The sequence below is a fragment of the Alternaria alternata genome (assembly GCF_001642055.1).
Source record: "Alternaria alternata strain SRC1lrK2f unplaced genomic scaffold CC77scaffold_22, whole genome shotgun sequence".
Lineage (NCBI taxonomy): Eukaryota > Fungi > Ascomycota > Dothideomycetes > Pleosporales > Pleosporaceae > Alternaria > Alternaria alternata.
The window spans coordinates 426,901-447,806 of NW_017306211.1; the positions used below are offsets into that span (position 1 = coordinate 426,901).

The window sequence follows — 20,906 nt, forward strand, 5'->3', positions numbered from 1 at the left end:
TCAGTGCACCAGCACACTACGCCGGCAATTTTTACCGCCTTCGCTACGTGGTTTGCTACAAGAGCTGATACACATAAGACTACTCGGCAAGATAAGCAGCTCAGGACGGCACTCCTACTTTCGGAAACTTCAGTCGCTTCGTCTCACCCCGTTACAAACTCTCCTTGTCAGCACTATCATCGTGCTAGCCCGCAAAGATATGAGTGAAGCAGACAGATCCTTCGCTCTCACCCAGGATACACGAGTCCAGCGGTTGCACGACATGTTCCTGGCTGGCGGCACACTGACTCAAGAGCCCGCGCAACGGCGCCAACGGTTCTGACTTCGGCCGCCTCTTCACATTTAGCGCAAGAGATGCGCACCATTGGCATCGAGATGTCTTAGTTGCGTCTAAGAAGCCAAAATCGGAATGATCGCAGAATAGGCTGGCGAGTGAGGAGGATTCTTCTCGAATTGGATCCATTGGATAGCACAGTAAGACCTCCATTGTTCTTGATTACGTTTACAATTACTGACAGTATTCCAGCTAGGTAGCCTCCAGCCTTTTGCATTCCCGCCGACTGCCAACGACGACAGCCGTGGTATGATCCTTTTCCGTTGTACCCATGAAGAAAGTCATCAAAATCGTAAACGCCGTTTTTGCCAACCTCCCAAACCAAGCCTTGACCTTTTACATCCCGCTGAACCCGCTGTCAACCCTCTTAGCCTCTGGTCTTTGCTCCTCCGCATTCTTCGCGTAGTACCTCGGCCTAGGTGCCGGCCTCCGCGATCGGCGTTCCTGGACTGGATATTCGACCTGCCTTTCTATCCTCATCATCTCGCGCACTTTACCGTCGAACGTGACGATGATGTGGTAAGGGATTTGCGGCGAGTTTGGTGCGTTGAAGTATGAAGCGCCTGCCGATGATGCAGGCGAGGAAGGTGTTATGGGTGTAGTAGGCGATGAGCTTCGTAACGATGACGCTGATGACGATTGTGTGTTGATAGTGGTAGTGACGTCCATTTTCAGGTCCGTTGTATGTCGATCGTTGTTCTTTGGTTGTACAGTAGGGTAGCGTGGGTAGAGCCGAAAGTTTGTGGTAGTAGTGTACCGCTCTGAATACGAGATCTTTGTAAAAACGATCTGCGGGTATGCTAATGTACTATACGTGCTCGGGATCGGAAGCCTCGCTTTGCCTTTGTTTACAGCTGTAAGGAACGAAGTGGGCTTTTGGTTGTCAGGGTCCCAGTGGGTTCGCCGATACTGGTTCGTGGATAGTCGGCGTGGTTCCAGAGCTTATGAATGCCTTGGAAGAGTTGCGTGGACCCCTGGAATGGGTTAGGGATGATGCTTGTTGAGGGCTTTTTCGTTGCTCAGCCGGAAACCCGGGTGCGGGATGGCAGGATCTGGAATGTGGAGGTGCTACTGCTACGTACGGAAAACCTGAAAGTTGCTACTTCAAGTAACTGTCTCTTTCCTTCTTGGTTTGTGAACGCGAGAAGAAGCAATACACCGTTTGATGTAGCGCGATTATATGTTATGCTGAAGATTTCCAATAGTCTCAATGCGATATATGTTTGAAATGCCGGTAATAACAAAATTCGTCGAAACCACCACCAAGTGGTACCATCCTTCTCCTATTTATTGAAATATCCACATGGGCTGAGTCGCAGTTGAGCCGTCGAGCAACACCGCGTCAGCGCACATTCATCATCATCTCGGAGGCCCACTGTGGGACGCGTTGCGGTCAGGCATCCGAGACCGTCCGCACGGCTTGCTGCGCCTCGGCCGGCCTTAAGCAAATCGCCAACGTAGCCTCGCAAATCTTGAGGTGGCTGCACGTGTGTTACTATGTTTAGGATACTAGTTGTTCGTTCGAGAAGAAAGGTCAGATGGGCGGATTATCTTTTGCTGCGCAGAAAAGCAGTGCTGGGCAGAGCGCGGGGAAACGTTGGCTGTGCAGGTTGGGTTAGGGGAGACGAGGGGTTTGGACCGTTTGGCAGGATTTTTTGCCACTTTGGGCTGGGTGACGAGGGTGCGAAGCGAGGAAGAGGAGATGAGCCCCTGCAAATCAGGGCGGAACCGATGTTTGAGATGTTTCTTTGCCGAAATGAAAGATCTTGATCTCGAAGATCGCACCTTCGCAGGAAATGCTGTAAATCAGGTGATGGAGATCTTGAGGTGCTATTCGGACGAATCGGACCTACATGGATATTACTTCTATAGCGAAGTGAAGTGCCCGGAAGTCCGTCTCTTCTTCTTCCACATACTGGTCGCATTGGAGATTTTTGCACCTCTCTACATCCTGCTATGCGATTCGTTTAGTCTTCTACAGATGCATCCTGATGGTAGCCGAATCGCTCATTGGCTGCTGCAATAGCTACTTCTTCGAAGAAGGTCGCTTGACCAGTCGCAACCAGCCCTTCGTGCAGATATCGCAATGATAGCCCATCAATCCATGTGTCCAACACTTCACTCGTTCAACCCTCCATCTCGCATGTCCATCACAGCCTTGCGCTGATCTCCTCGTATCTAGAGCTTGCAACATCGCTAAGGCTGCCCTGCGTCCAACCCCACCAGTCATATCGTCCTGCGTCCGTTTCATCCGCGGAAACGACTTTCCGGATGACACCAACACTACAAAGTACTATGCCATGCAAGGCAACCTTAACTGGACATCAACTACCGCCAAGTTGGCAACATGCGGGACGCCCGAGGCAGACAATGCCCGGTTACCCGTCTTGTCCCCGATCCGCAGTTTGAGTCTCGTAGTTTCCTGCATGGAAGAGTTGATTGGGAGACAGGGTCAATGACGTTAGATTTTGGCATTACCATGGTACCACGTGCATTGGCCGAAGGTACCTGAAGGCTATGTTGATAAGTATGAACAGGTAGGGCCCTTGCGAGAATTCGGGGTTGCTTTGATCCATCACATTCAAGCGTTGCGATTTGCGTCTTTGATATCTACTCAAGCTTCTCGTGCCAAATTGAAGAGCAGCCCACTCTTATACGACACGAATTGGTTTGCGAAACGAAGTGCAACCATGGAAAAACAGACAAGACAACAGCAGCGAGAGCGGTCCCAACATGGTCGTAAGCAATTTCTACACTCTCCACAAATCCTTCTTTGACTCTAGATCAGCACGATACTCCATGAGCGATATACCCGAGGACCCAAATCAACGTACTGCAGCCATGTCATCATCCCGCAAGCGCGCAGAGTCGCATCAACCCCAGACATTGACTCCACCATATGCGCAACGATCATCCGACGAGGGGCAACTGTCTCAACAAGCTGTCATTTCTGCATATCTGAGATCGTCATACTCTGATGATGACACGGGACGTCCAAGGAGATTCTCATCAGCTGAGCATTACTATTCGCCGTCGCCAGCACACCACAACTCGCAGGGACAGATTCGAAGAATAAGCGGTAACTTCAACGCGCCGACGGACATGGAGTTGGAGCGACAGAAGGACTTCAAGAAGAGTTCACGTGGTCTGGGGAAACTCAAGAACGCTGTCAGGGGTCTGGTTAGGGTGTGAGAGGTTTGTTGGGGGCTCAGCACCTGCTTCTCGTCCTGTTCACCCATTTCACGCTCTGTCACGTTGCACGCACTGTCCGCTTTGAGGACTAAGATACCCAATCGTTCGTATGCCAATTATTTGTCTCCTCTTGTGATCTACATCAGCTTTCAGGTCTTCTTGTGCGACACGGCACGGCCGATCGTGATGAATGACATCATCGGCCCCGTCCATGCTGAACGCCACACATCCTTCGCTTCGCTTGCGCCTCGCTTTTCGCTCCCTCGCCGTCTCCCCGACAACGTTCATCTCCAACATCATTCCACGTGTCATGGTATGGTTCATGAAGGATTTCTGCATCCGCGGAGCATATCGACCAGCCTGTTAGGGCAGAAGAGTTGTATCCGCATTCTGCCTGGAAGGCATGATCTTCTGATGAGCCACACATCATTTCCTATCCTGGACTGCGACAGGCAAAGCGTGGCTGGGCTGCGCGATGGCGCTGCAATGACGTCTTTAGTATGTCTTACAGGATTGCTATGGGTCTGTGTCAGGTACATCATGTGCGTTGTGTGAGTAGGCAACCGTTTAAAGGTCCTGACCTGCATCATCGACCTGATGGCATCATTCGGCCGCACCAATAAGCATACTCATCATTGAGGACGCTAACAGTCACACTCCATACTATACACGTTTACATTGCTCAAAACATCCTATATTGTGGTTTCTAGATCCTACACTACCACTACGAGTCGGCATTGAGTCACCACCGAAACACGAATCATGGATCACTACCCAGAAGTCAGCGTCAACGAACGCGAAACCCCTTCCTCTAGAATGTCCTCTCGCCACGACTCAGCATCATCAGTTGCCAAAGCCGCTGCCGCTGCTGCTCACCAAAGACCCGCTACAATCGACACCGAAGATAACACAGCAGCGCGAGCATCATCCTACCATTCGTTCCCATCGCCTTCAACGCACTCGTCAGACCACTCGGCGCACCGCTCTGATTCCAACTTCTCAACCAACTCGAGTGCTCAGCGCATCGAAGCAGAGTACGCGCGGTATACGGATGCGCCACCGCCATACAGTGAGAAGCAGTATGAAGGGAAGAGCGCAGATGAGCAAAATAACATGAGGATGAAGGACTATGCCAAGGAGATCTCGAGGATGATGGGAAGGCAGCTGGTTAGGGGGCTGAAGATTGATGAGAGGCAGAAGGGCAGGAAGGAGAAGAAAGAGGGAAAGGTGAACTGATGTCGCTTGCGGCATGACGATCAGGCTGGTCCTGTTGTTTGTATTTGTATGATTAGCACAGCGATGGCGTTCAGCGACAATCTTGCGACGCCTTGGAACGTGTATACGGTCTTCGGTTTTGATACTAGCAGTTTACATCAAAATCATGTTCAACATTTGTACACTCAGTTCTTTAAGTGCGAACCACACCATTTTTCACCATCTTCAGCTTGATCTTAGCTCAGTCTCAGGATTTTTCTCTAAGCTCTTTCTTGTGGAGCTCTGCTGCTTGTACATTCCTCAAGGCCTCGCTCAAAGGCATCTCCCTTACAATGCCATTGTCTTCTTCCAAATATAACAATTCCAGCTGCTGCGGAACTTTAATAGGCCTCGTGTCGCTCTGGCGCACTACCTGGATTACATCCTCTGCGATCTCGACCGGCTCTTCTCTTCTATCCGTGCGCATCCCGAGCATGGCCAGCAATACGTCATTCACAGGCTCGATTGGCTCGTTGGTGATAAGAATGCGCAAGATTTGTAGAGCAGGGAAAAGCTTCAGCAGTGTCCTCGTTGCTGTAACAACATCGAGCCAAAGAACTTCAGCACTAACCTTGTGCTCTCCTCGCGATTCCACGCCTAAATAGTCTTGAAGGCCTATGCTATGGATAAATGCCAGCTTCTTGACAAAATGTGCGTATGTTCTTGATAACGGAAGGATATGTGATCCCGTAACAACGATATGATGGGCTATGCCGAACGGTGGGACGCCGGTAAGTTGTAGCGGCCGCGCATAGAGCACTTCAGTAAATTCCCAGTGCACTTGTCGGCATATCCTCATAATGTTGCAGTTTTGGTAAAATATAAGTTCCTCATCCTCCTCAGCACCCGGATCGAAGTCATCGGCCCATTCGTCTTCTTTGCGCCATCCATATCCGTCGTGGATCATATCGTCGCAGACGTAGCCATAAATTATGTCTCTCAACTCCCGTGGGAGATCGAGAAGACCAGTACCATTCTTAGTTCCCATCCATTCCCAGGTTTTGGGTATAGGCCGCTGTAGACCATCAGGTCTGACCGATATATAATGTTGTATACTTACGGGCTTCTTATAGGCGAGAGAAAAGATGTACTCAGGTGAAGCTGCCTTGGCTGGGATGTGTGATTCCAGCCTGATGAGCTGGCATCGCTCTGATTTGGTATCAGCCGACTGAAGGAGCTCGGTTAGCTTGTACTACTGACCTCGACACTTGCTACCTTGGGGCCGCTCCTCCTCCATTGACGCAACAATCAAAGCAGCTGTGCGAGCCACGTATAGGCTATGAAGAATCCAGTAAATGTTTGCCAGAACAGAAAAAATCCAAAAATTGAACCCGAAAGTAGGTGATACAGCTACGGCAGCTATGCGGATGATCCGCATGTAGCGCGTCATCCCAGAGCAAGCACTCAATTTGAGGGTACCTGGTTCGCGAGGTGTTTGCGAGGCAGTGGACTGGCTGACTCAGCACTGCCGGCGTCGGCTATCAACAGACTAACTGCAACGCTACATCTGTCCGAGACTATGACGCAGGCTGGCAGCATCTACGCGTCTGAACATGGGTTCAAAGTCGCTTTCTGCCGGTTTTCTCGCGAGATACAGAAAGCTTTGATCAATGCTAACGACACAGCAACGCTCATGCGAACTGAAGACGACTAGGCTGATATGACAAGTCGCGATGGCCCAGACACGCGCAAAACGCGACGCAACAACACCTTCCACCCGGCTCGTGAACCCGTGAGACACGGGGATGGCCTACGTCTCGAACATGATCGCGTCACTGGTCCGATACCGTTCCTCAACCCTACGCGAGCGCATTACCGCCACGACCAGCGTCCTGATGTGCGGTACAAATGGACTTCCCGGAATGACCGCAAAGGACGACATGCAGTAGACATCGAATCCAAACAGGCTACCGCTTCGACAAAGCACGATACCCCACGCCCAACTACCTCCCTTCGTAGTGTTGCACGCAACATCTGGCGCATGTTCACGTACTTTCCGATATGGGACGTGTCATTCGACGTTGCCTTTGTCTTCACAATAGGCAGTGTGATATGGATATTCAATGCCTTCTTCGTATATCTGCCGTTGGTGCGACCGGGTTCTGAATTCGCGAATGAGGAATTGTATGGTGGGGGCATAACCGCGTTTGTCGGAGTGACTGTTTTCGAAGTGGGGTCGTTCCTGCTCGTGGCAGAAGCTGTGAATGAGGGTAGATCGGGATGCTTCGGATGGGCAGTGGAGCAGGTTCTATCGCATGAAGAGGAAAGCGGAGAACGCGTAGCACTGCGGCCGTCAAAGTCGCATTGCACACACCACCACAACAAACAGATGTCCGTCGACACCCGGCAATTTACACAATCAAAGTCCGATTTGGCGCCCCAAGAGCGTTTGTGGATATGGTGGCCGTCAAACGAAGAACTGCGAACCCACTACATCCACAATCTCGGGTTCATAGCTTCCTTCTCCCAGCTGCTCGGTGCAACAATCTTCTGGGTTGCGGGTCTGACAGCGCTACCAGGCATTTACAATCGCATGTCGCAGACGCTTACCATCATTTTCTACTGGACTCCCCAAGTTCTTGGCGGTCTAGGTTTCGTCATTTCCGGCGCTCTCTTCATGATCGAGACACAGTCCAAGTGGTGGAAACCGGCTCCCCGGACACTCGGTTGGTGGGTCGGCGCCTGGAATCTCGTAGGAGGTGTAGGCTTCACATTGTGTCCGGCTTTTGGGTATGATAGCAGGAGTTGGGCGCAATATCAGGCTTCTCTTAGCACCTTTTGGGGTAGTTGGGCTTTCATGATAGGGAGCACGCTTCAATGGTACGAGAGCCTGGAGAAGTACCCTGTGGCAGTTGACAGCACCACATAGACTTCAGGGTTGTTCATGCTTACTTGGTTCGTAACCATCGAATCCTATGCTCGCCTAAGTAGTCGGCAGCAGTGCATTGTGGCACATATGTTGCTAAATGCGTAGAATTGGAAGCCCGTCAGTAAGAACAAGAGCCGGTATCGCCCTAAATTTGACATGTTCATGGCACCGGAGTTGCAGCCGTTCGCTTTCTTTCTATCTTCCGATACCAGCCCGACACATTCCGGCACTCGATTCGTCAAGCCGTGTTTACCTCGAGCGACGTAATTACAAGGCAACCCTGTTATAAAGATGTTTATGGGAGGCGGCATTAGAACATTGGACACACAAAGACTGAGGCTACATTCCGAGACTCATTGCTTCCCAACGTCCATACCAACTGCATCCAAAACTCTTTGTTACTCACCCCTTACCACTATTGCTAGCTTTGAACCTATATCAGAGCGAAGTCCTACCGAGAATTTACATGTCACATTGCAGTACCATGGAGAGCCCACCCACCTCACTCGTGTCTGAGAAAGAGAGGCAGGTAAGTGTAGTCGACTGGCATGGTAATGACGATGCGGCAAACCCCAGAAACTTCGCCTCATGGAAGAAGACTATCAACATCGCCTGTATATTCTTCATGTCTTTTGTCTCGTAAGTATCACACCCTAGATGCATCGCAGCTATGAATCGCTGACATGTAGGAGGCCATTCACGTCTTCTGTGGTCGCCCCAGCGATTCCAGAGATCATGAAAGACTTCAGATCCACCGACGCTTACCTGTCCGCCTTCGTCCTGAGTATCTACGTCCTAGGCTACGCTTTTGGACCACTCCTCATTAGCCCCCTCTCCGAGCAGTATGGCCGACTGCCTTTGTACCACCTGTGCAACGTGCTCTTCACCATATGCACTTTGGCCTGCGGGCGCGCAAACTCACTTGGTGTCTTGGCTGTTTTCCGGTTCTTTGCTGGTGTGGGCGGAAGTAGTGTATTCGCTCTTGCACCATCAAGCCTCGGAGACCTCATGGTGAAAGAGAAGCGGGGAGGCGTCATGGCATTGATAGGTCTGGCATATAACCTTGGTCCAGCAATTAGTCCTACAGCAGGCAGCTACCTCAATGCTGCGAAAGGATGGCGATGGATCTTCTATCTCACTGCTATCCTTGGTGGGATAGGTACAGTCCTTAGTATGCTATGTTTGTCGGAAACCTACGAGCCGGTTCTACTTCGGCGGAAAGCAGTGCGACTGCGGAAAGAGACTGGGAATAAGAACCTGCGAGTAAGATCTGATGCGGACATTGCAGAAGATAAGCTGGAAGCTTTTCGCAGTGCGATGCTTATGCCGCTCCGCATGCTATTCTTGTCACGTCCGATCTTCTTTACCTCACTCCTTACTGCTATCGGTTACGGATACATCTATGTCCTGTACACGACCCTCCCAACCACGTTTGTCGAAACATACAAGTGGGCGCCGAAAAGTCTGGGCCTCGCCTATCTGGGCACTGCAGTCGGCAACCTCATTGGTATGCTTGGGGGCGCTGCGATTAGCGATGGCATTGTCAAGCGAAGAGCACTGAAAGGTGACACACGACCGGAGAACCGATTGCTACCTATGGTATTTTGGTGGCCGCTTGTGAGCATCGGTTTGTTCATATATGCTTGGACTGCGCAACATGGGATGCACTGGATCGTGCCGCTGATTGGAACAGCGATTTTTGGTGCTGGGGCTATGAGCGCTATCGTAAGTCTCATGTCGCCCCAAAGTGCTTCATTCTGAGTTCAGTCTCAAATCTGAGTTCACCGTCGCTGATCTGCAGTCTAGTTCTTTACAGGTACATACATTCTCGACGCCTACCCGCTGCATTCTGCATCTGGCATGGCTGCCTGTTCTGTCATGCGTTCGCTTGTCGGTGGTCTTGCGCCTCTTTTCTCGCATAAGATGTACCAAAAGCTTGATGTGGGCTGGTCATTCTCGTTACTTGCGCTCATTGCCCTTGCATTCACGCCGGTAAGAAATGACCCTAGACAAATTGCATATGAGACATACGTTGACTTTGTGCACCATCATCTAGGTACCATGGGTGTTCTATACTTTTGGCGAAAAGTGGCGTGCTAGAGAGCGTTATGGTGGGCAGGCTGAGGTTGATGGATTGAGTACAGAGCAGAGCAGTACGCTGGATGTGGCGTTGGAAGCAGAGGGTAGGGCGCATGGGTGATATCTCTGGATGACGGCATGCTTAGTACAACGGTATTCGAGGGAACTGCGGTATTAAACAGCGATAGCCAGCAGACTACCTTCTCAGCAGTCGTAGTTGGGCTCTGTCTAGACTTGTGTAAAAAGACGGTGCTCTCCGACGAGGCTGGGCATATAAGTGACTGAGTCGTGGTTATCCTCAAACAATGATTGAGCTTGAACCCCATCGCAATGTCTTCAATTTGTGACGCAGTCAATATTTACTGCTGTCACATTGATCCGAATCGTCACTGCCTATACCATCTACATTGGGCAGCTGCCTGATCCGACATACACCTTACAAGCTCTTCTCTCGATGGCTCATCCACGCATTTCCATCTTACTCTGCAGCTTCATGCTTCCATAAACAACCATCATCATATAATTTTCCCAGAACGCATACGTACGACCTCACTTGTCTTGAGCCCCACAAAGCTTCTTTAACGTCTCTTTCACTATCGCTAGTCACCAAGGGCACACACGCGACAACCTGCCCGTTTGTACCTGTCATCCGTACTTGTTCAGCAGTATTTCCCATGATATATCCCCTCCCTTGCGATCTCACAGATATCGCATGAACTCTCGCATCCCGCGCCCTGTATCACCATCAACCGGCCAGCAAAGACTCGCACAAGCCGATTCGATGCTTCCGTCCTCGCCCCTCGCCAAAGTGCAAAGGAACAGAGACCCTCGAAACACATTGATGGTACCAGTGTTCGATACAAGGTCTGAGACAGTGTCTCAAGGTCCACGTGTCTACCGTTCCGCCGACACACGCAAGGAAAGTGTTCCGTCCATCCCAGGCACTATGAAGATCATCGTCGGGCCAGAGCCAGAGCCAAATAACCAACGAACCTGGTATCTGCCTAAAGCGAAGTTGTCACGGTACTCTGACATTTTCAAATCCATCATCGCCGCAGACGACACAGTATCAGAAGTTGAACTGCCAACTATCAGTCCCAACTCCTTTGCCGAGTTCGTCTCATTCATGCACTCAAACATTTACAGCATCAACACACAGGTCGCCGGGTACCGTGGTATACGAGCACACGCGGATTCATGTCTCCTTGCCGCTAAGCTAGAAGCAGATGAGTACTGGGAAGCAGCAATGCGAAAACTATACGATCTATTCCTACCGTTCGCCAAATCTAGAAGATCTGACGCCAAACAATCTCTTATTCGAGCCGGTGATATTGCATACGTATGTGTCAATACCACAGAAGAGAACCTACGACGTGTGGTAACCATCAACTCGGAACCTCTTACAAGCGACAATCCCTTGAACCCGCAGATCAAGCTCACGACCGATGATGGTTCCTCCGGCGCTCCTCCTGCACCCCTCAAGAGAGGCTACCACAGTCACGATGTCGGCGCCATGAAAGGACTCCGCACACTCTTCTTTGACGCCCTGGCTTCACACTGGACACGTAGTGATGTGATTTACCTCGGCACGGAAGGCTCACCACGCGGCGGTGGTAGCAACAAGAACGATGTTCCTGGTGATAGCACCACATGGCGACAAGTATGTGACATGTACCCGGACTTTCACTTCCATATCGCCAAGACTTCTGATGTGCAGCATTGGTGGAGGACATCTTTGCTCAAGAACATTAATACTTATCTTAACCCGGTCGGTATACAATTCGTTGGTGGGCCAGGAGGTGAGAGTAGTGGGGGTGCTGTAGTCAGAAAGGAGGCTGTTGATAAGATCAAGATCAAGGTAGAAGAGGTTGAGGCAGATGAAGAGCTGGAGATGGAGCCGGCGACGCGACGTCCTAGGCTCACACTCAGACTGGAAGGATCGAATGGAAGTACACGTGGGGATGGAGTTCACTATTTAGAGCAAGCGTCGAGTAATGCTGGGGGCGAGGGTGGAAAGATTGAGGAGGGCGTTGACAGTGATAGAAGCACGGTTGTAGATGGAGAGTCTGAAGGCGAGGAGGCGGCACCCCAAGATGCAGAAGGAGATCAGGATTAGAACTTCTGGGAAGATATAGACGTTGGGCTGAACAATAACTAACTTTTGCCGGGCTTCAGTACACCGCAGTGTTGTCCGTATAGACCATTCAGACAATCGTGTAGATATTTAGCGACTGCATTTGTTATTGATGGTAACTCTCTAGTTCGCTCATTCATGATACAGTATTCTCATCAGCACCGTATACAAGGGAACAACGGAACAGGTGTACAGATAACAAGCTTCACCTTACAGCTTACAATAGCTCATGATAAGAAAACTCATAAAGATTAATAGTATTACAGACTTCTATATTCTTAGTCTATATCTGTGTAGTTCTTAACACGCTTTATTGTAATAGGAAGAAGTACACTGCTCTAAGAAGATGTTGAGTTTCTCTCTTTGATAAAGTGCCAGCTTATCACCACCACAAAGACCCAAACACTGTACACATACCTAATCTCCCACGTCCATACCAACCATGCTCACAACACCATGCGATGACTAGCATACCTCTTCTAGCTTGGCGCCTAACCAAGCACACAAGACAACCGTCCGCACTACCTAGAACACCACCGTCACACAACACCAACCCTCCCCATCCGCACTGACAACCTCAGCCCAACGCTCCTAGCGCAACATAATTCCCCGATGCAATCAGCCTTCTGGCATGCTGTCGCGCCGCATCGTGTCGTGTGACAGACTCGAGCGTAAAGCACGGTTCCTAGGCGGCTAGGCACAGCGCTCGCTGCATGGCCGCTGAACGACTGGTGCTTGTAGGGCGAAGATAGCGCATGCAAGGTGCCTTGTGCAGGAAACGAATCCAGACTTTGGGCAAGCGGCTTGGATTTTGAGCCTATTGTTTGCTTTTGAAGTGGATGGGGTGCTGGGATGCGCGAACGTGAAGTTGTGGGTGGGGGTTGGGTGTTTGGCTGTGAATGACAGGCTGGAGAGATGATTTGTTTCAGCGTACATACACTGCGCAAGGTGTATACTCGCCATGCGGTAACACAGCTACATTGAAATGAGCACTATCTGGTCAGTATAGTGGTTCAGAGGTGAGTCACGGTTTGCCGACCAGCGTTCGGTCGGTTGCTGCATATGCTTCCGCCCAAACTTTTCTTCTGTTGCCTTGTCCGCTACAGACGCAGGAAGCCTATCCTTAGAATACCTTCGGGCGGATATATGCGAGGCCCATAGCTGGAAGGATGCCTAGCTGGCGTGCAGTAGATCCTGGCCGGGCTCGCTGCATCCTCGTTTTACGTTGTCAGATCGTTTGCGGGCCCGGTAGCTGCTTCCTTACCCATGCGGTCATCCCGGCGACAGGCAGCACCTATGAGCGTATTGGTTGGGAGGCGGTGTTGACGATAATAGTGTTCCGATCTTTGGTTCGCGCTACCCGGTTCATGCACCTTCGCGTAAGGTTTGGGCGTGTAGAATCGAATCTAGAATGACGTGAAGAGAACCTTGGAAAGAAAAGAAGACAAGTCGTCTTTTGAAGCGCTAGGCACCGGCCACGAGGGCGCTCGTACGATGTTCTCGTATGCCCAACGCCCTGTGCTCATAGGTCGATCGTACGGCCGTGCAGCTTCGCGTGGGTAGCCAGCAAGTTGGTGCCCTAAAGCCAAACCTTACTAATTGGAGAAGCAAAAAGAACCTACAGACGATTTTCGACGTTGGTTTCTTCGCGGCCTCGCCAATCTTGAAAAAGCATGGAAACGGTATGAGCTGTCAAACCGTTGCAGATGGTACAGCGCGCGAAGAGGCTGAGCAGCGAAAGACCTTGAGTACCTTTCGGAGACCGCCTAGTTGCATACACACCCATCGGAACACCTCCCCGCTGTCAGTCTCACACCTGTCCTTCATGCGTACAGAACCAGATGCAAAGGCCCCTTGCTGTGGGGGTTGTGTTACTGGACTCTGACCACTTCTCTCGGTCCGATCATATGTGTACGGGAAGCCGCTTGTGTCTCTAGGGCGGGACTGCGGATGAGAGGGTATGTCCAATTATTCGTGTGGCGAGTGTAGCAAACTCAGACGTAGTGATACGCTTGTAGACAGCGGTCGTCTGCAGCAGGCTAGATGGGGACTATCGTTGTATTACCTGGGGTTCCAGGGGTGCTCATTGCAGCAAGGAGCGTCCCGTTACGGGGGATGGACCAGCATATGTCGAGAGGCGGCGTTATGCTGTACCATGTGTGGGGATATCGTGCTAGTATTGAGCAGCGATCTGGTCGTGTTGTGGAAGGTTTCTCGCAAGTGGCTGAGGAGGCAGACATGGATGGCTACCGTGTTACCATGTAGCGCCATTGCATGTTGTTTGTATGACCGACTAGGTTCGAGGTCGCTCTAGGAGAAGCAACCGTGCGGAGAAGTTGAATATCTGGAGTTTTAGTGACCTTGGCTATGTATCTCCGGTGTCCGAGGAAAAAAAGTGAGCTCATGATCGTACGTTTCGAGTCTATAGCGTGAGGCAACGCTGTTCGTAGTCTGACACGATGACTGATCGAAGTACCGTCGGCATGTAGCGTAGAATAGCCGCATGACGACGCATGTATGCTTTTGATAGTACCAATCCTGGGAAAGGGAAGATCACAGCGCAAAGGACGTGCCTCAGCTAGAAGAAAGAGCAGAATTCCGAGCATCAGGTCCCAAAAGCACAGCTACCCGCAAGGCTGGATGTCGCTCGGCAGACCCGATGAGTTGGCCCAACTTACTGTGACACAGTGACACAAGGCAAGTAAGCCACGAAGCTTGCTGCGCAAGATTCGCTCCTTACTTTCAAGCCTTGACATCAGCTAGGATAGCAATCCCCGACCAGATGTCAGTTGCCAATATGCGGCTTACCGTGCTCATTCGTCTATCTGTGACGCCGAAAAGTGCCCATCGCATTCTCGCACTCGCATAACTTAAGCGAACAAAGTTCTGCGAGCTTCGCCTAAGGAAAAGGACTATTCGAGGCGCATTCGTGGCGTGAAAAAAGCATACTTCTGGGGTGCGTACGGAAGTCGGAAGAAGAAAATTGATGCAAGTACGGTATACGGGTGACATGCAACGTCCATGTGATTGACGAACAGCCACCATTTTTGCAAAGCCGAAGGACGATGTCATTCCGTACGAAGCGAGATTTCAACGCTCTCTAGGGTCGGATTTGTCGATAAAGTTCAATATGAGCTGATAGCAGATCTTTGACGCCGTTGAGCGACCAGGGCACTTGTTCCTATCGTATGCTAAAATTTCTAAGACCATTTTCCTGCTGGATATGGCCTAAGTCAGAACAAGATTAGCATACCTATACATGCATGCAATTCACCCAGCGAATGGGCAAAGGCACTTGAATCGCATCAATAAGTCTGGACCTGGTTTCGGCGAGACGTTGAGCGGCCATCGCCACACTTGCGCAGCTGGATCAATAACGAACAATAAGCTTGTTGTAGGTATGCACATTGTCTGACGAAAGGGCCGCGGGGTGGGATGCATATGATGCAAAAGGATGGAGTTGAGGGATTTCTTCCTGGAAAGTGGCTAGCGGCAGAAGGAACGGCGCGGGCTGGTGTGGGCTGGTGATGATGATTGCCACACGTACCAGCCGCGGTCCTTGGCATAATGTCATCCTTACACCAGTTTGCTCCGTCAGCCTTCTGCACGTCACTCGACGCCATTACCCGCGCGCAGCACCACACGAAATGAGCACGTATTTGCTGATTGCTGAGAGATTTTCGGTAGCGATGGCCGTTGCTTTTCCCTCTTCGGATATCCACCATGCTTGTCATATGACGAAGGATTGGCGGCCGCAAAAACAAATTCTTTGCAACGGTGCCCTTCCTTGCCTGAATCCGTGTGCCGATTGGTGTCGACCAAGTTTTCCGGTGACGCCTCACTGCAACTGTACGCGGATGTACATTTTACGCGACATGCTAAGGTGTCTTGGAAGCATCGGTAGCCGACACGACACAAGGGCGACGGAAGCTGAAGAACGTTTGATGGTTGACTGGAGATTCAGCCCTCCTCGATGGCCAGCTGACCGGCCAACAAGCGAGACAAGGACCATGGTGATGGCGTTCGTATGGCCGAGACATTTTTACGACTGCCTGCGTGTCGTTTCGTGGTATGCCTCTAACAGCAGCAGGATCAGATCCTGAGACGACTGCCGCGCAGGTCCAACAGCATGTCAATAACAACAGTACACCATCTCAGCCACAAGTAGCTTAGCATAGCCTCGCCAACCTCCATTTAGTTGTACATCGCGTGGCCTGAGGAATCCGTTTAGGCGGCCGCCTCCATTCTCCCAACAAAGATATGCGCTAAGGGCATGACAGAAAGCGCAGAGATGAGTCTCGATCCCTCATTCAGGTCATCAATCGGCCACGACCTGCATCCGGTATCCGCAGCCTTCCATCCATAATTCCCCTTGGATGTGCGCCTAGTAATCTTACACATCTGTTTAGACCTCTAGCAGTTAGATCGATGAGGCAGGGCGCAATCCCGGCGTGATAGTCCCCGTCGAGTCAAGCAGGCTACTGCACACTTGCATGCTCAGCACGCAGATGGCCATGCACACATCGGCCTTGGTGAAACCTGTGATTCGCTGATATCTCTAGGCTTACAGCGTTCATCGCGATGGAGACTTTACGGATGCATGTGGATGATGCCCAGGCCGTGGAGCCTGGGTGGGGTGACAAGACAAGTGGTTGGGTACGAGATTGATCTCTTGCGCAAGTGTATGCACGATTTGGGTTGGGTGCAGAACTGCGGCAGGGTGGCTGCAGATTGATGCGTTGTGTGAGTGGGTCGACAACGTTGGGTGTGGTCGAAGCGCAGATTCGGTGTGAACATCGTGGAGAGAAACATGGGCTAAGGCAATGTCAACAAAGCGAAGGCAGGTCAAGTGATGGGATTTGAATATGTGGCTTTCTTAGTCTGCTCGCGACTGTCGTCGCGGCGACCGCTTGTATGTTTTTGCATTTGTTTGAGTTTGCGCAGTGCAAATATTGCTGTCCTCCTTGTGGGACCTACTACCATACAGTTTTGAGCTAGTGCTCTGGTATCTCTTGATGTGAAATTCGAACGAACGTGATGGTAATGAACCTCTATTGGTTCAAAGCCCAACAAGAACAACTCCGGGAAATGCCCATTGACCCCACTCCTAATATACGTGGCAGACATTGTTGATTGCCACCCCAATTTCAAACTCCGTGCCATCAAGGCGATTGCCCAAGTTAAACGTAGTAGCCAGATAGTTCTAAAAGTCCAGAGCCGGAGTATCGTCCGGACTGGTCTAGTTTTATAACGCCAAAAGAAAACAAACCGCACCAACACCGAACGAGAAATCAATCGCTGTTCGTGTCATCGTGACTTTTTCGAAAATTGTATAAACACATCGTGAAGAAGCATATCGTAATAAAAAGGATCCAAAGGGCCAGAAGAGAAGAGCGGCCTAGTAGACGTGGACCGGGGCCATCATAGAAGGCTGGAAGGACACATGCTTGACCAGGTTGGCCGCCTGGATGAATGGCTGGAACCACGTATTGGCAGGGGGCTGAGAAACGTATTGTTGTTGAGGCTGCGGTACTCGGGAAGAAAATTTGGGAACCTGAGAAGAGGAAACGTGTTGGTACGAAGATGTCGAGGATGCGGATGAAGCAGATGAACACGCGGAGAAGACAGAGTCGTTGTCCGAGTTAGAGCTTCCAGATGAGGTAGAGTGCTGAAAGGGTGATGGGGCGTAGGCTGAGCCGGGGAGAGGAGCAAACTGGGGTACCGCAGGAGCCTGGTAGTAGGCGTTGTATGCGGCATCCCGGCTGTAGTCCACTGGGCTGAAAGGAGGAGAAGACAGAGGCGTTGCGACCGCTGACTTTGTGGCAGTGAAAGATGAGCATCGGAGAATCATCTCACGAATCTCGGGAATGGTTGCCCTGTTGGCAGGGTTGAACTCGAACATGCGCCTGAGAATGGCGTCGAGCTCGGTGGAAACAGGAAGGATGGTCCTCAAAAACTTGGGGTCCTTCATGAAGGCGCGGAAGGTGCTGTCCTCGAAAGAAGCTCGCTTCCATGGGTTGCGTCCGCATGTGAGGTTGACAAGCATGACTCCCAGACTCCAAACATCGTTGGGCGCTGAGGCGTAGCATGAGTAGGCCTTGGGTGCCGATGTCTGGCATTCTGCCCAAAGTTAGCACGTGACTCGCTGAGTCAGGTTAGATCAACATACCTGGAGACATGTAGAAAGTCGAGCCGCATCCAAAGTCAGAGGTGACGTGGTCGGTAGTGGCAAGTCCAAAGTCGGCAAGTTTGCAAGTCATTCCTTGGTCAGTGACTAGTACGTTCTCTGGCTTGAGGTCCCGGTGGTAGATTCCAATAGAGTGGCAGTATTCAACGGCATCCAAAACCTGGAGGAAAGCGCGCTTGGCCATGGCATCGTTACCCACGTACTTGCCCTGCTCGGTGATGTTGGAGAACAAGTCACCTTCTGGGCAGTATTCAATGACAACGTATGTGCAGTCAGGAGCGTCCATAATCTTGACTAGAGAGACAACGTTGGGGTGAGCGCTGGCCTGGTGGTGGAGCTGGATCTCCCGTTGCTGGAACTTCCTCTGGCGAGGCTCAAGACCGACCTTGTTGAGTGCCTTTACGGCATATGGGATGTTGGTCTGGATGTCCACGGCTGTGTACACGACGCCGTAAGCTCCTACACCGAGAATGCCAGTCAACTGGAGTCGACCAGCTAGAACTTGACCTAGGCGGTCTTCGGGTGCGCAGAATCCATTTTGGGTTGGGGATGCTGGGGGAGTTGGGTACATATTGTAAGAGGGAAGTGGAAGAAGTCCTCGCAGGTCCAATGAAGGCCTCAAGGACGATGTTAGAGTGATCCGGAGAATGGAGGTTGACCTGGTCCGTGTGGAAACAGCAAACAGTCCCGGATGGAATAGTCAGAAAAGAGAAGAACGTATTATAGAGCAGTAACCGGATCCGGCAAGTCAGGTGACTTGGAGGTGGAGACGGTTGAGTGAGTTTAAGAGGCTGTGGTGTGAAGAGTGCTTGACAGAGAGCGAAGAAGTTGTTGGGTTGTGGTTGAAGAAGGAATGTGTTGGGAGGAGGTAGAGTAGTAGTAGGAGGAAGGTAGTGGTTGTTGTGGTGGTGGTAGTGGTAGAGGATGAGGCGGGATATGATGTATGTGTATGAGGACGGACGGCTGGGCAGCAGTGATAAAGAGAGGCTTCGCAGGAGGGCCCAGGTGGCTATTGGCTCGACTGGAGGCCCCGGTTTTTCGTAAATATAGGGAAGGAGCGGCGCTATGACGAAGAAGGATGGGGCTACAGAGCGAGTGCAGGCCATCAGCGATGTGTGCCATGGCCTCCGGCACGCACATTCAGACGCTAACGTGTGGTTCCACTCGCGCAACCCACCCTGGCTCGCAAGCTCGTCTCAACGCGCGCAGGGAGGCGAGAGTGAAAGCAGCCGGGGTGTGCAGTGGTGTGAGCCGTCTTTACCCAGTTGGACGCTAGGCCGTGTCCAACAAAGACAGTCATGCAGCTACCGAGCGGCCGGGGCCTGTCCTTGATTCACCTGAATCATGCCGCCTGCGACTCCGCTGCTCACCGGGCGGCTGTGACTTGGGGCGAATCAGACGCCTGTCAGCACCGAGAGGGTGACACACAGGCCTGCTCTCGACGCGACAAGTGCAGAGAGCTACGTGCAAGACGGTGCAAGCGGACCCGCGCGCTGTGTGTGTGGCGCCTCGATTGTCGCTCCACCGTGGCCATTCACTGCTCGCTCCACACGCGCTCGTCAGCCCGCAGTGAGAGGACACATGTCAAAGGCAATTCTGGCCCAGCTCGACCCTCTCATTCGTTGCCTCCCCAGCCTCTGCCAGAGCGCGGCCCCCTGATCTCAGCACAAAGTCACCGGCCGATTAGACGGGCCCACCAAGCCTCCCAAACGACCGCGCCTCGCCCCAAGCAGACGCAGCTATGCAGTTCCTTGCCTAGCGCTGCTTAGCCTCCCTAAACACGCTGCAAAGCCTGCCCAGGCTTACGACGTCTCGAAAAGCCGCGAGCGCACGGGCGGCGTTCGATAGTCTTCGCTGGCTCCGAGGGCCCATGACGAATGCAGCCCGTCCAAACGACGATCTCGCAACGCTGCGGCACTGCTCTGCATCTCTGACTGTCATGCCGCCAGACGACCTTTCGTCCCGTCTGCCTGAACCCGGTGTTGTGTCTAGAGGACGGCACAGTGCCTGTCACCAACCCGCGGTCACGTTTCGGGTTTCGAGTTGGTGGGCCTGTCTTTCGTTTTCCGGCGCTTCTGATCATCGTTCTTTGTCCTTCAATTTTCTTCTATTGCCGTTGCTGCACTGCTGCAGCGTGCCAGGGCGAGCTGCTTCCAGTATTGGGACCGCCAAAAGAGCGTTGGCGATGACACATGGCACTTGATGCCCGATTGGGCCCAGTCTATTCCCACGTCCTCCAACCTTGTTGCGCCGGCCTTCGCCCTGTTTGTGTAGCTGCTTGTCATTGGCTTGCCCAATATATTGCTTCTCCTCGATGACTAACCGAACCGTTCGCCATGAGCACACCCTGTCGCTCGGCTCCGTGGGCAATCTTGTCTGGACGATTTGGGCCCGCCAGTGGCGCACCAGCATCCACCAGAATTTTCGAGACTGCTCCGCCTAGCCAATTAATGCGGAGATTATTTTGTACTTTTGTGCCAATCATCATTCGAGTCATCCCTTAGACCTACGTGTTGTTTAGATCCAGTCATGGCCTTGTGACCTGGCAGTCACCGCCTATGATTGTCTTGCTGTTCCACCCACACCGGCTATTCGCTCAGCTGTTGATGTCGTGGCTTATTGCGCAATACCTTGGGGCGAACTTTTGTTCATCTGTCGTTTACCAGTCATCGATCGTACAGCTGCCATCGAATAGAACATGTTCCAAGACTTCCAGATCGAGAGAGCGTTCTACCGGCTCGTATCTCATCCCGTATCCATGCCCGTTGGAAGAATAGCCGACTCATCTTGTACACATATGAGTCGCAGGCGCTGGGATGGGTGACAGATTACGATGCTGACCCCAGCACAAGCGAGA

General features: G+C 51.8%; 9 protein-coding genes across 9 annotated transcripts; 6 read left to right on the forward strand and 3 right to left on the reverse strand.

Moving 5' to 3' along the window:
• Positions 1 to 578: 578 nt before the first annotated feature.
• CC77DRAFT_400796 (hypothetical protein) lies at positions 579 to 1,496 on the reverse strand. The gene is made up of 2 exons (XM_018531536.1): positions 1,417 to 1,496; positions 579 to 1,308 (listed from the first exon to the last, which is right to left on the reverse strand). The coding sequence occupies exon 2, from the start codon at positions 1,001 to 1,003 to the stop codon at positions 671 to 673; it is 333 nt and encodes a 110-aa protein (XP_018381727.1). The 5' UTR covers positions 1,004 to 1,308; positions 1,417 to 1,496; the 3' UTR covers positions 579 to 670.
• A 1,528-nt stretch (positions 1,497 to 3,024) lies between these two features.
• On the forward strand, positions 3,025 to 3,526 carry CC77DRAFT_1034336 (hypothetical protein; the record flags this gene model as incomplete). Its single annotated transcript, XM_018526863.1, has 2 exons — positions 3,025 to 3,073; positions 3,174 to 3,526. The coding sequence occupies 2 exons, from the start codon at positions 3,025 to 3,027 to the stop codon at positions 3,524 to 3,526; spliced, it is 402 nt and encodes a 133-aa protein (XP_018381728.1).
• Positions 3,527 to 4,288: 762 nt separating this feature from the next.
• On the forward strand, positions 4,289 to 4,741 carry CC77DRAFT_897360 (hypothetical protein; the record flags this gene model as incomplete). Its single annotated transcript, XM_018533546.1, has 1 exon — positions 4,289 to 4,741. A coding segment is annotated over one exon (453 nt), but the record flags the coding sequence as incomplete, so codon positions are not given.
• Positions 4,742 to 4,920: 179 nt separating this feature from the next.
• On the reverse strand, positions 4,921 to 6,179 carry CC77DRAFT_1024192 (hypothetical protein). Its single transcript, XM_018525824.1, has 3 exons — positions 5,981 to 6,179; positions 5,841 to 5,929; positions 4,921 to 5,795 (listed from the first exon to the last, which is right to left on the reverse strand). The coding sequence occupies exons 1-3, from the start codon at positions 6,168 to 6,170 to the stop codon at positions 4,989 to 4,991; spliced, it is 1,086 nt and encodes a 361-aa protein (XP_018381730.1). The 5' UTR covers positions 6,171 to 6,179; the 3' UTR covers positions 4,921 to 4,988.
• A 582-nt stretch (positions 6,180 to 6,761) lies between these two features.
• On the forward strand, positions 6,762 to 7,649 carry CC77DRAFT_1034338 (hypothetical protein; the record flags this gene model as incomplete). The annotated part of the gene is made up of 1 exon (XM_018526864.1): positions 6,762 to 7,649. The coding sequence occupies one exon, from the start codon at positions 6,762 to 6,764 to the stop codon at positions 7,647 to 7,649; it is 888 nt and encodes a 295-aa protein (XP_018381731.1).
• A 484-nt stretch (positions 7,650 to 8,133) lies between these two features.
• CC77DRAFT_944510 (MFS general substrate transporter) lies at positions 8,134 to 9,849 on the forward strand (the record flags this gene model as incomplete). Its single annotated transcript, XM_018534972.1, has 4 exons — positions 8,134 to 8,288; positions 8,342 to 9,374; positions 9,456 to 9,641; positions 9,706 to 9,849. The coding sequence occupies 4 exons, from the start codon at positions 8,134 to 8,136 to the stop codon at positions 9,847 to 9,849; spliced, it is 1,518 nt and encodes a 505-aa protein (XP_018381732.1).
• Positions 9,850 to 10,440: 591 nt separating this feature from the next.
• CC77DRAFT_1012478 (hypothetical protein) lies at positions 10,441 to 11,844 on the forward strand (the record flags this gene model as incomplete). Its single annotated transcript, XM_018523769.1, has 1 exon — positions 10,441 to 11,844. One exon carries the CDS (start codon positions 10,441 to 10,443, stop codon positions 11,842 to 11,844), a length of 1,404 nt encoding a protein of 467 aa, XP_018381733.1.
• Positions 11,845 to 17,260: 5,416 nt separating this feature from the next.
• On the reverse strand, positions 17,261 to 18,620 carry CC77DRAFT_944985 (kinase-like protein; the record flags this gene model as incomplete). The annotated part of the gene is made up of 2 exons (XM_018534998.1): positions 17,261 to 17,982; positions 18,032 to 18,620. The coding sequence occupies 2 exons, from the start codon at positions 18,618 to 18,620 to the stop codon at positions 17,261 to 17,263; spliced, it is 1,311 nt and encodes a 436-aa protein (XP_018381734.1).
• Positions 18,621 to 19,347: 727 nt separating this feature from the next.
• Positions 19,348 to 19,982, forward strand: CC77DRAFT_1078442 (hypothetical protein; the record flags this gene model as incomplete). The annotated part of the gene is made up of 1 exon (XM_018529285.1): positions 19,348 to 19,982. One exon carries the CDS (start codon positions 19,348 to 19,350, stop codon positions 19,816 to 19,818), a length of 471 nt encoding a protein of 156 aa, XP_018381735.1. The 3' UTR covers positions 19,819 to 19,982.
• Positions 19,983 to 20,906: the final 924 nt, after the last annotated feature.

Bases quoted from the DNA above. Each gene is read 5' to 3' on its own strand.
- CC77DRAFT_400796 (XM_018531536.1), bottom strand. From the start codon at position 1,003: ATGGACGTCACTACCACTATCAACACACAATCGTCATCAGCGTCATCG.
- CC77DRAFT_1024192 (XM_018525824.1), bottom strand. From the start codon at position 6,170: ATGACGCGCTACATGCGGATCATCCGCATAGCTGCCGTAGCTGTATCA. The intron at 5,930-5,980 runs GTCAGTAGTACA...ATACCAAATCAG, and splicing joins CCAAGGTAGCAAGTGTCGAG to AGCGATGCCAGCTCATCAGG. The intron at 5,796-5,840 runs GTAAGTATACAA...GATGGTCTACAG, and splicing joins CTCTCGCCTATAAGAAGCCC to CGGCCTATACCCAAAACCTG.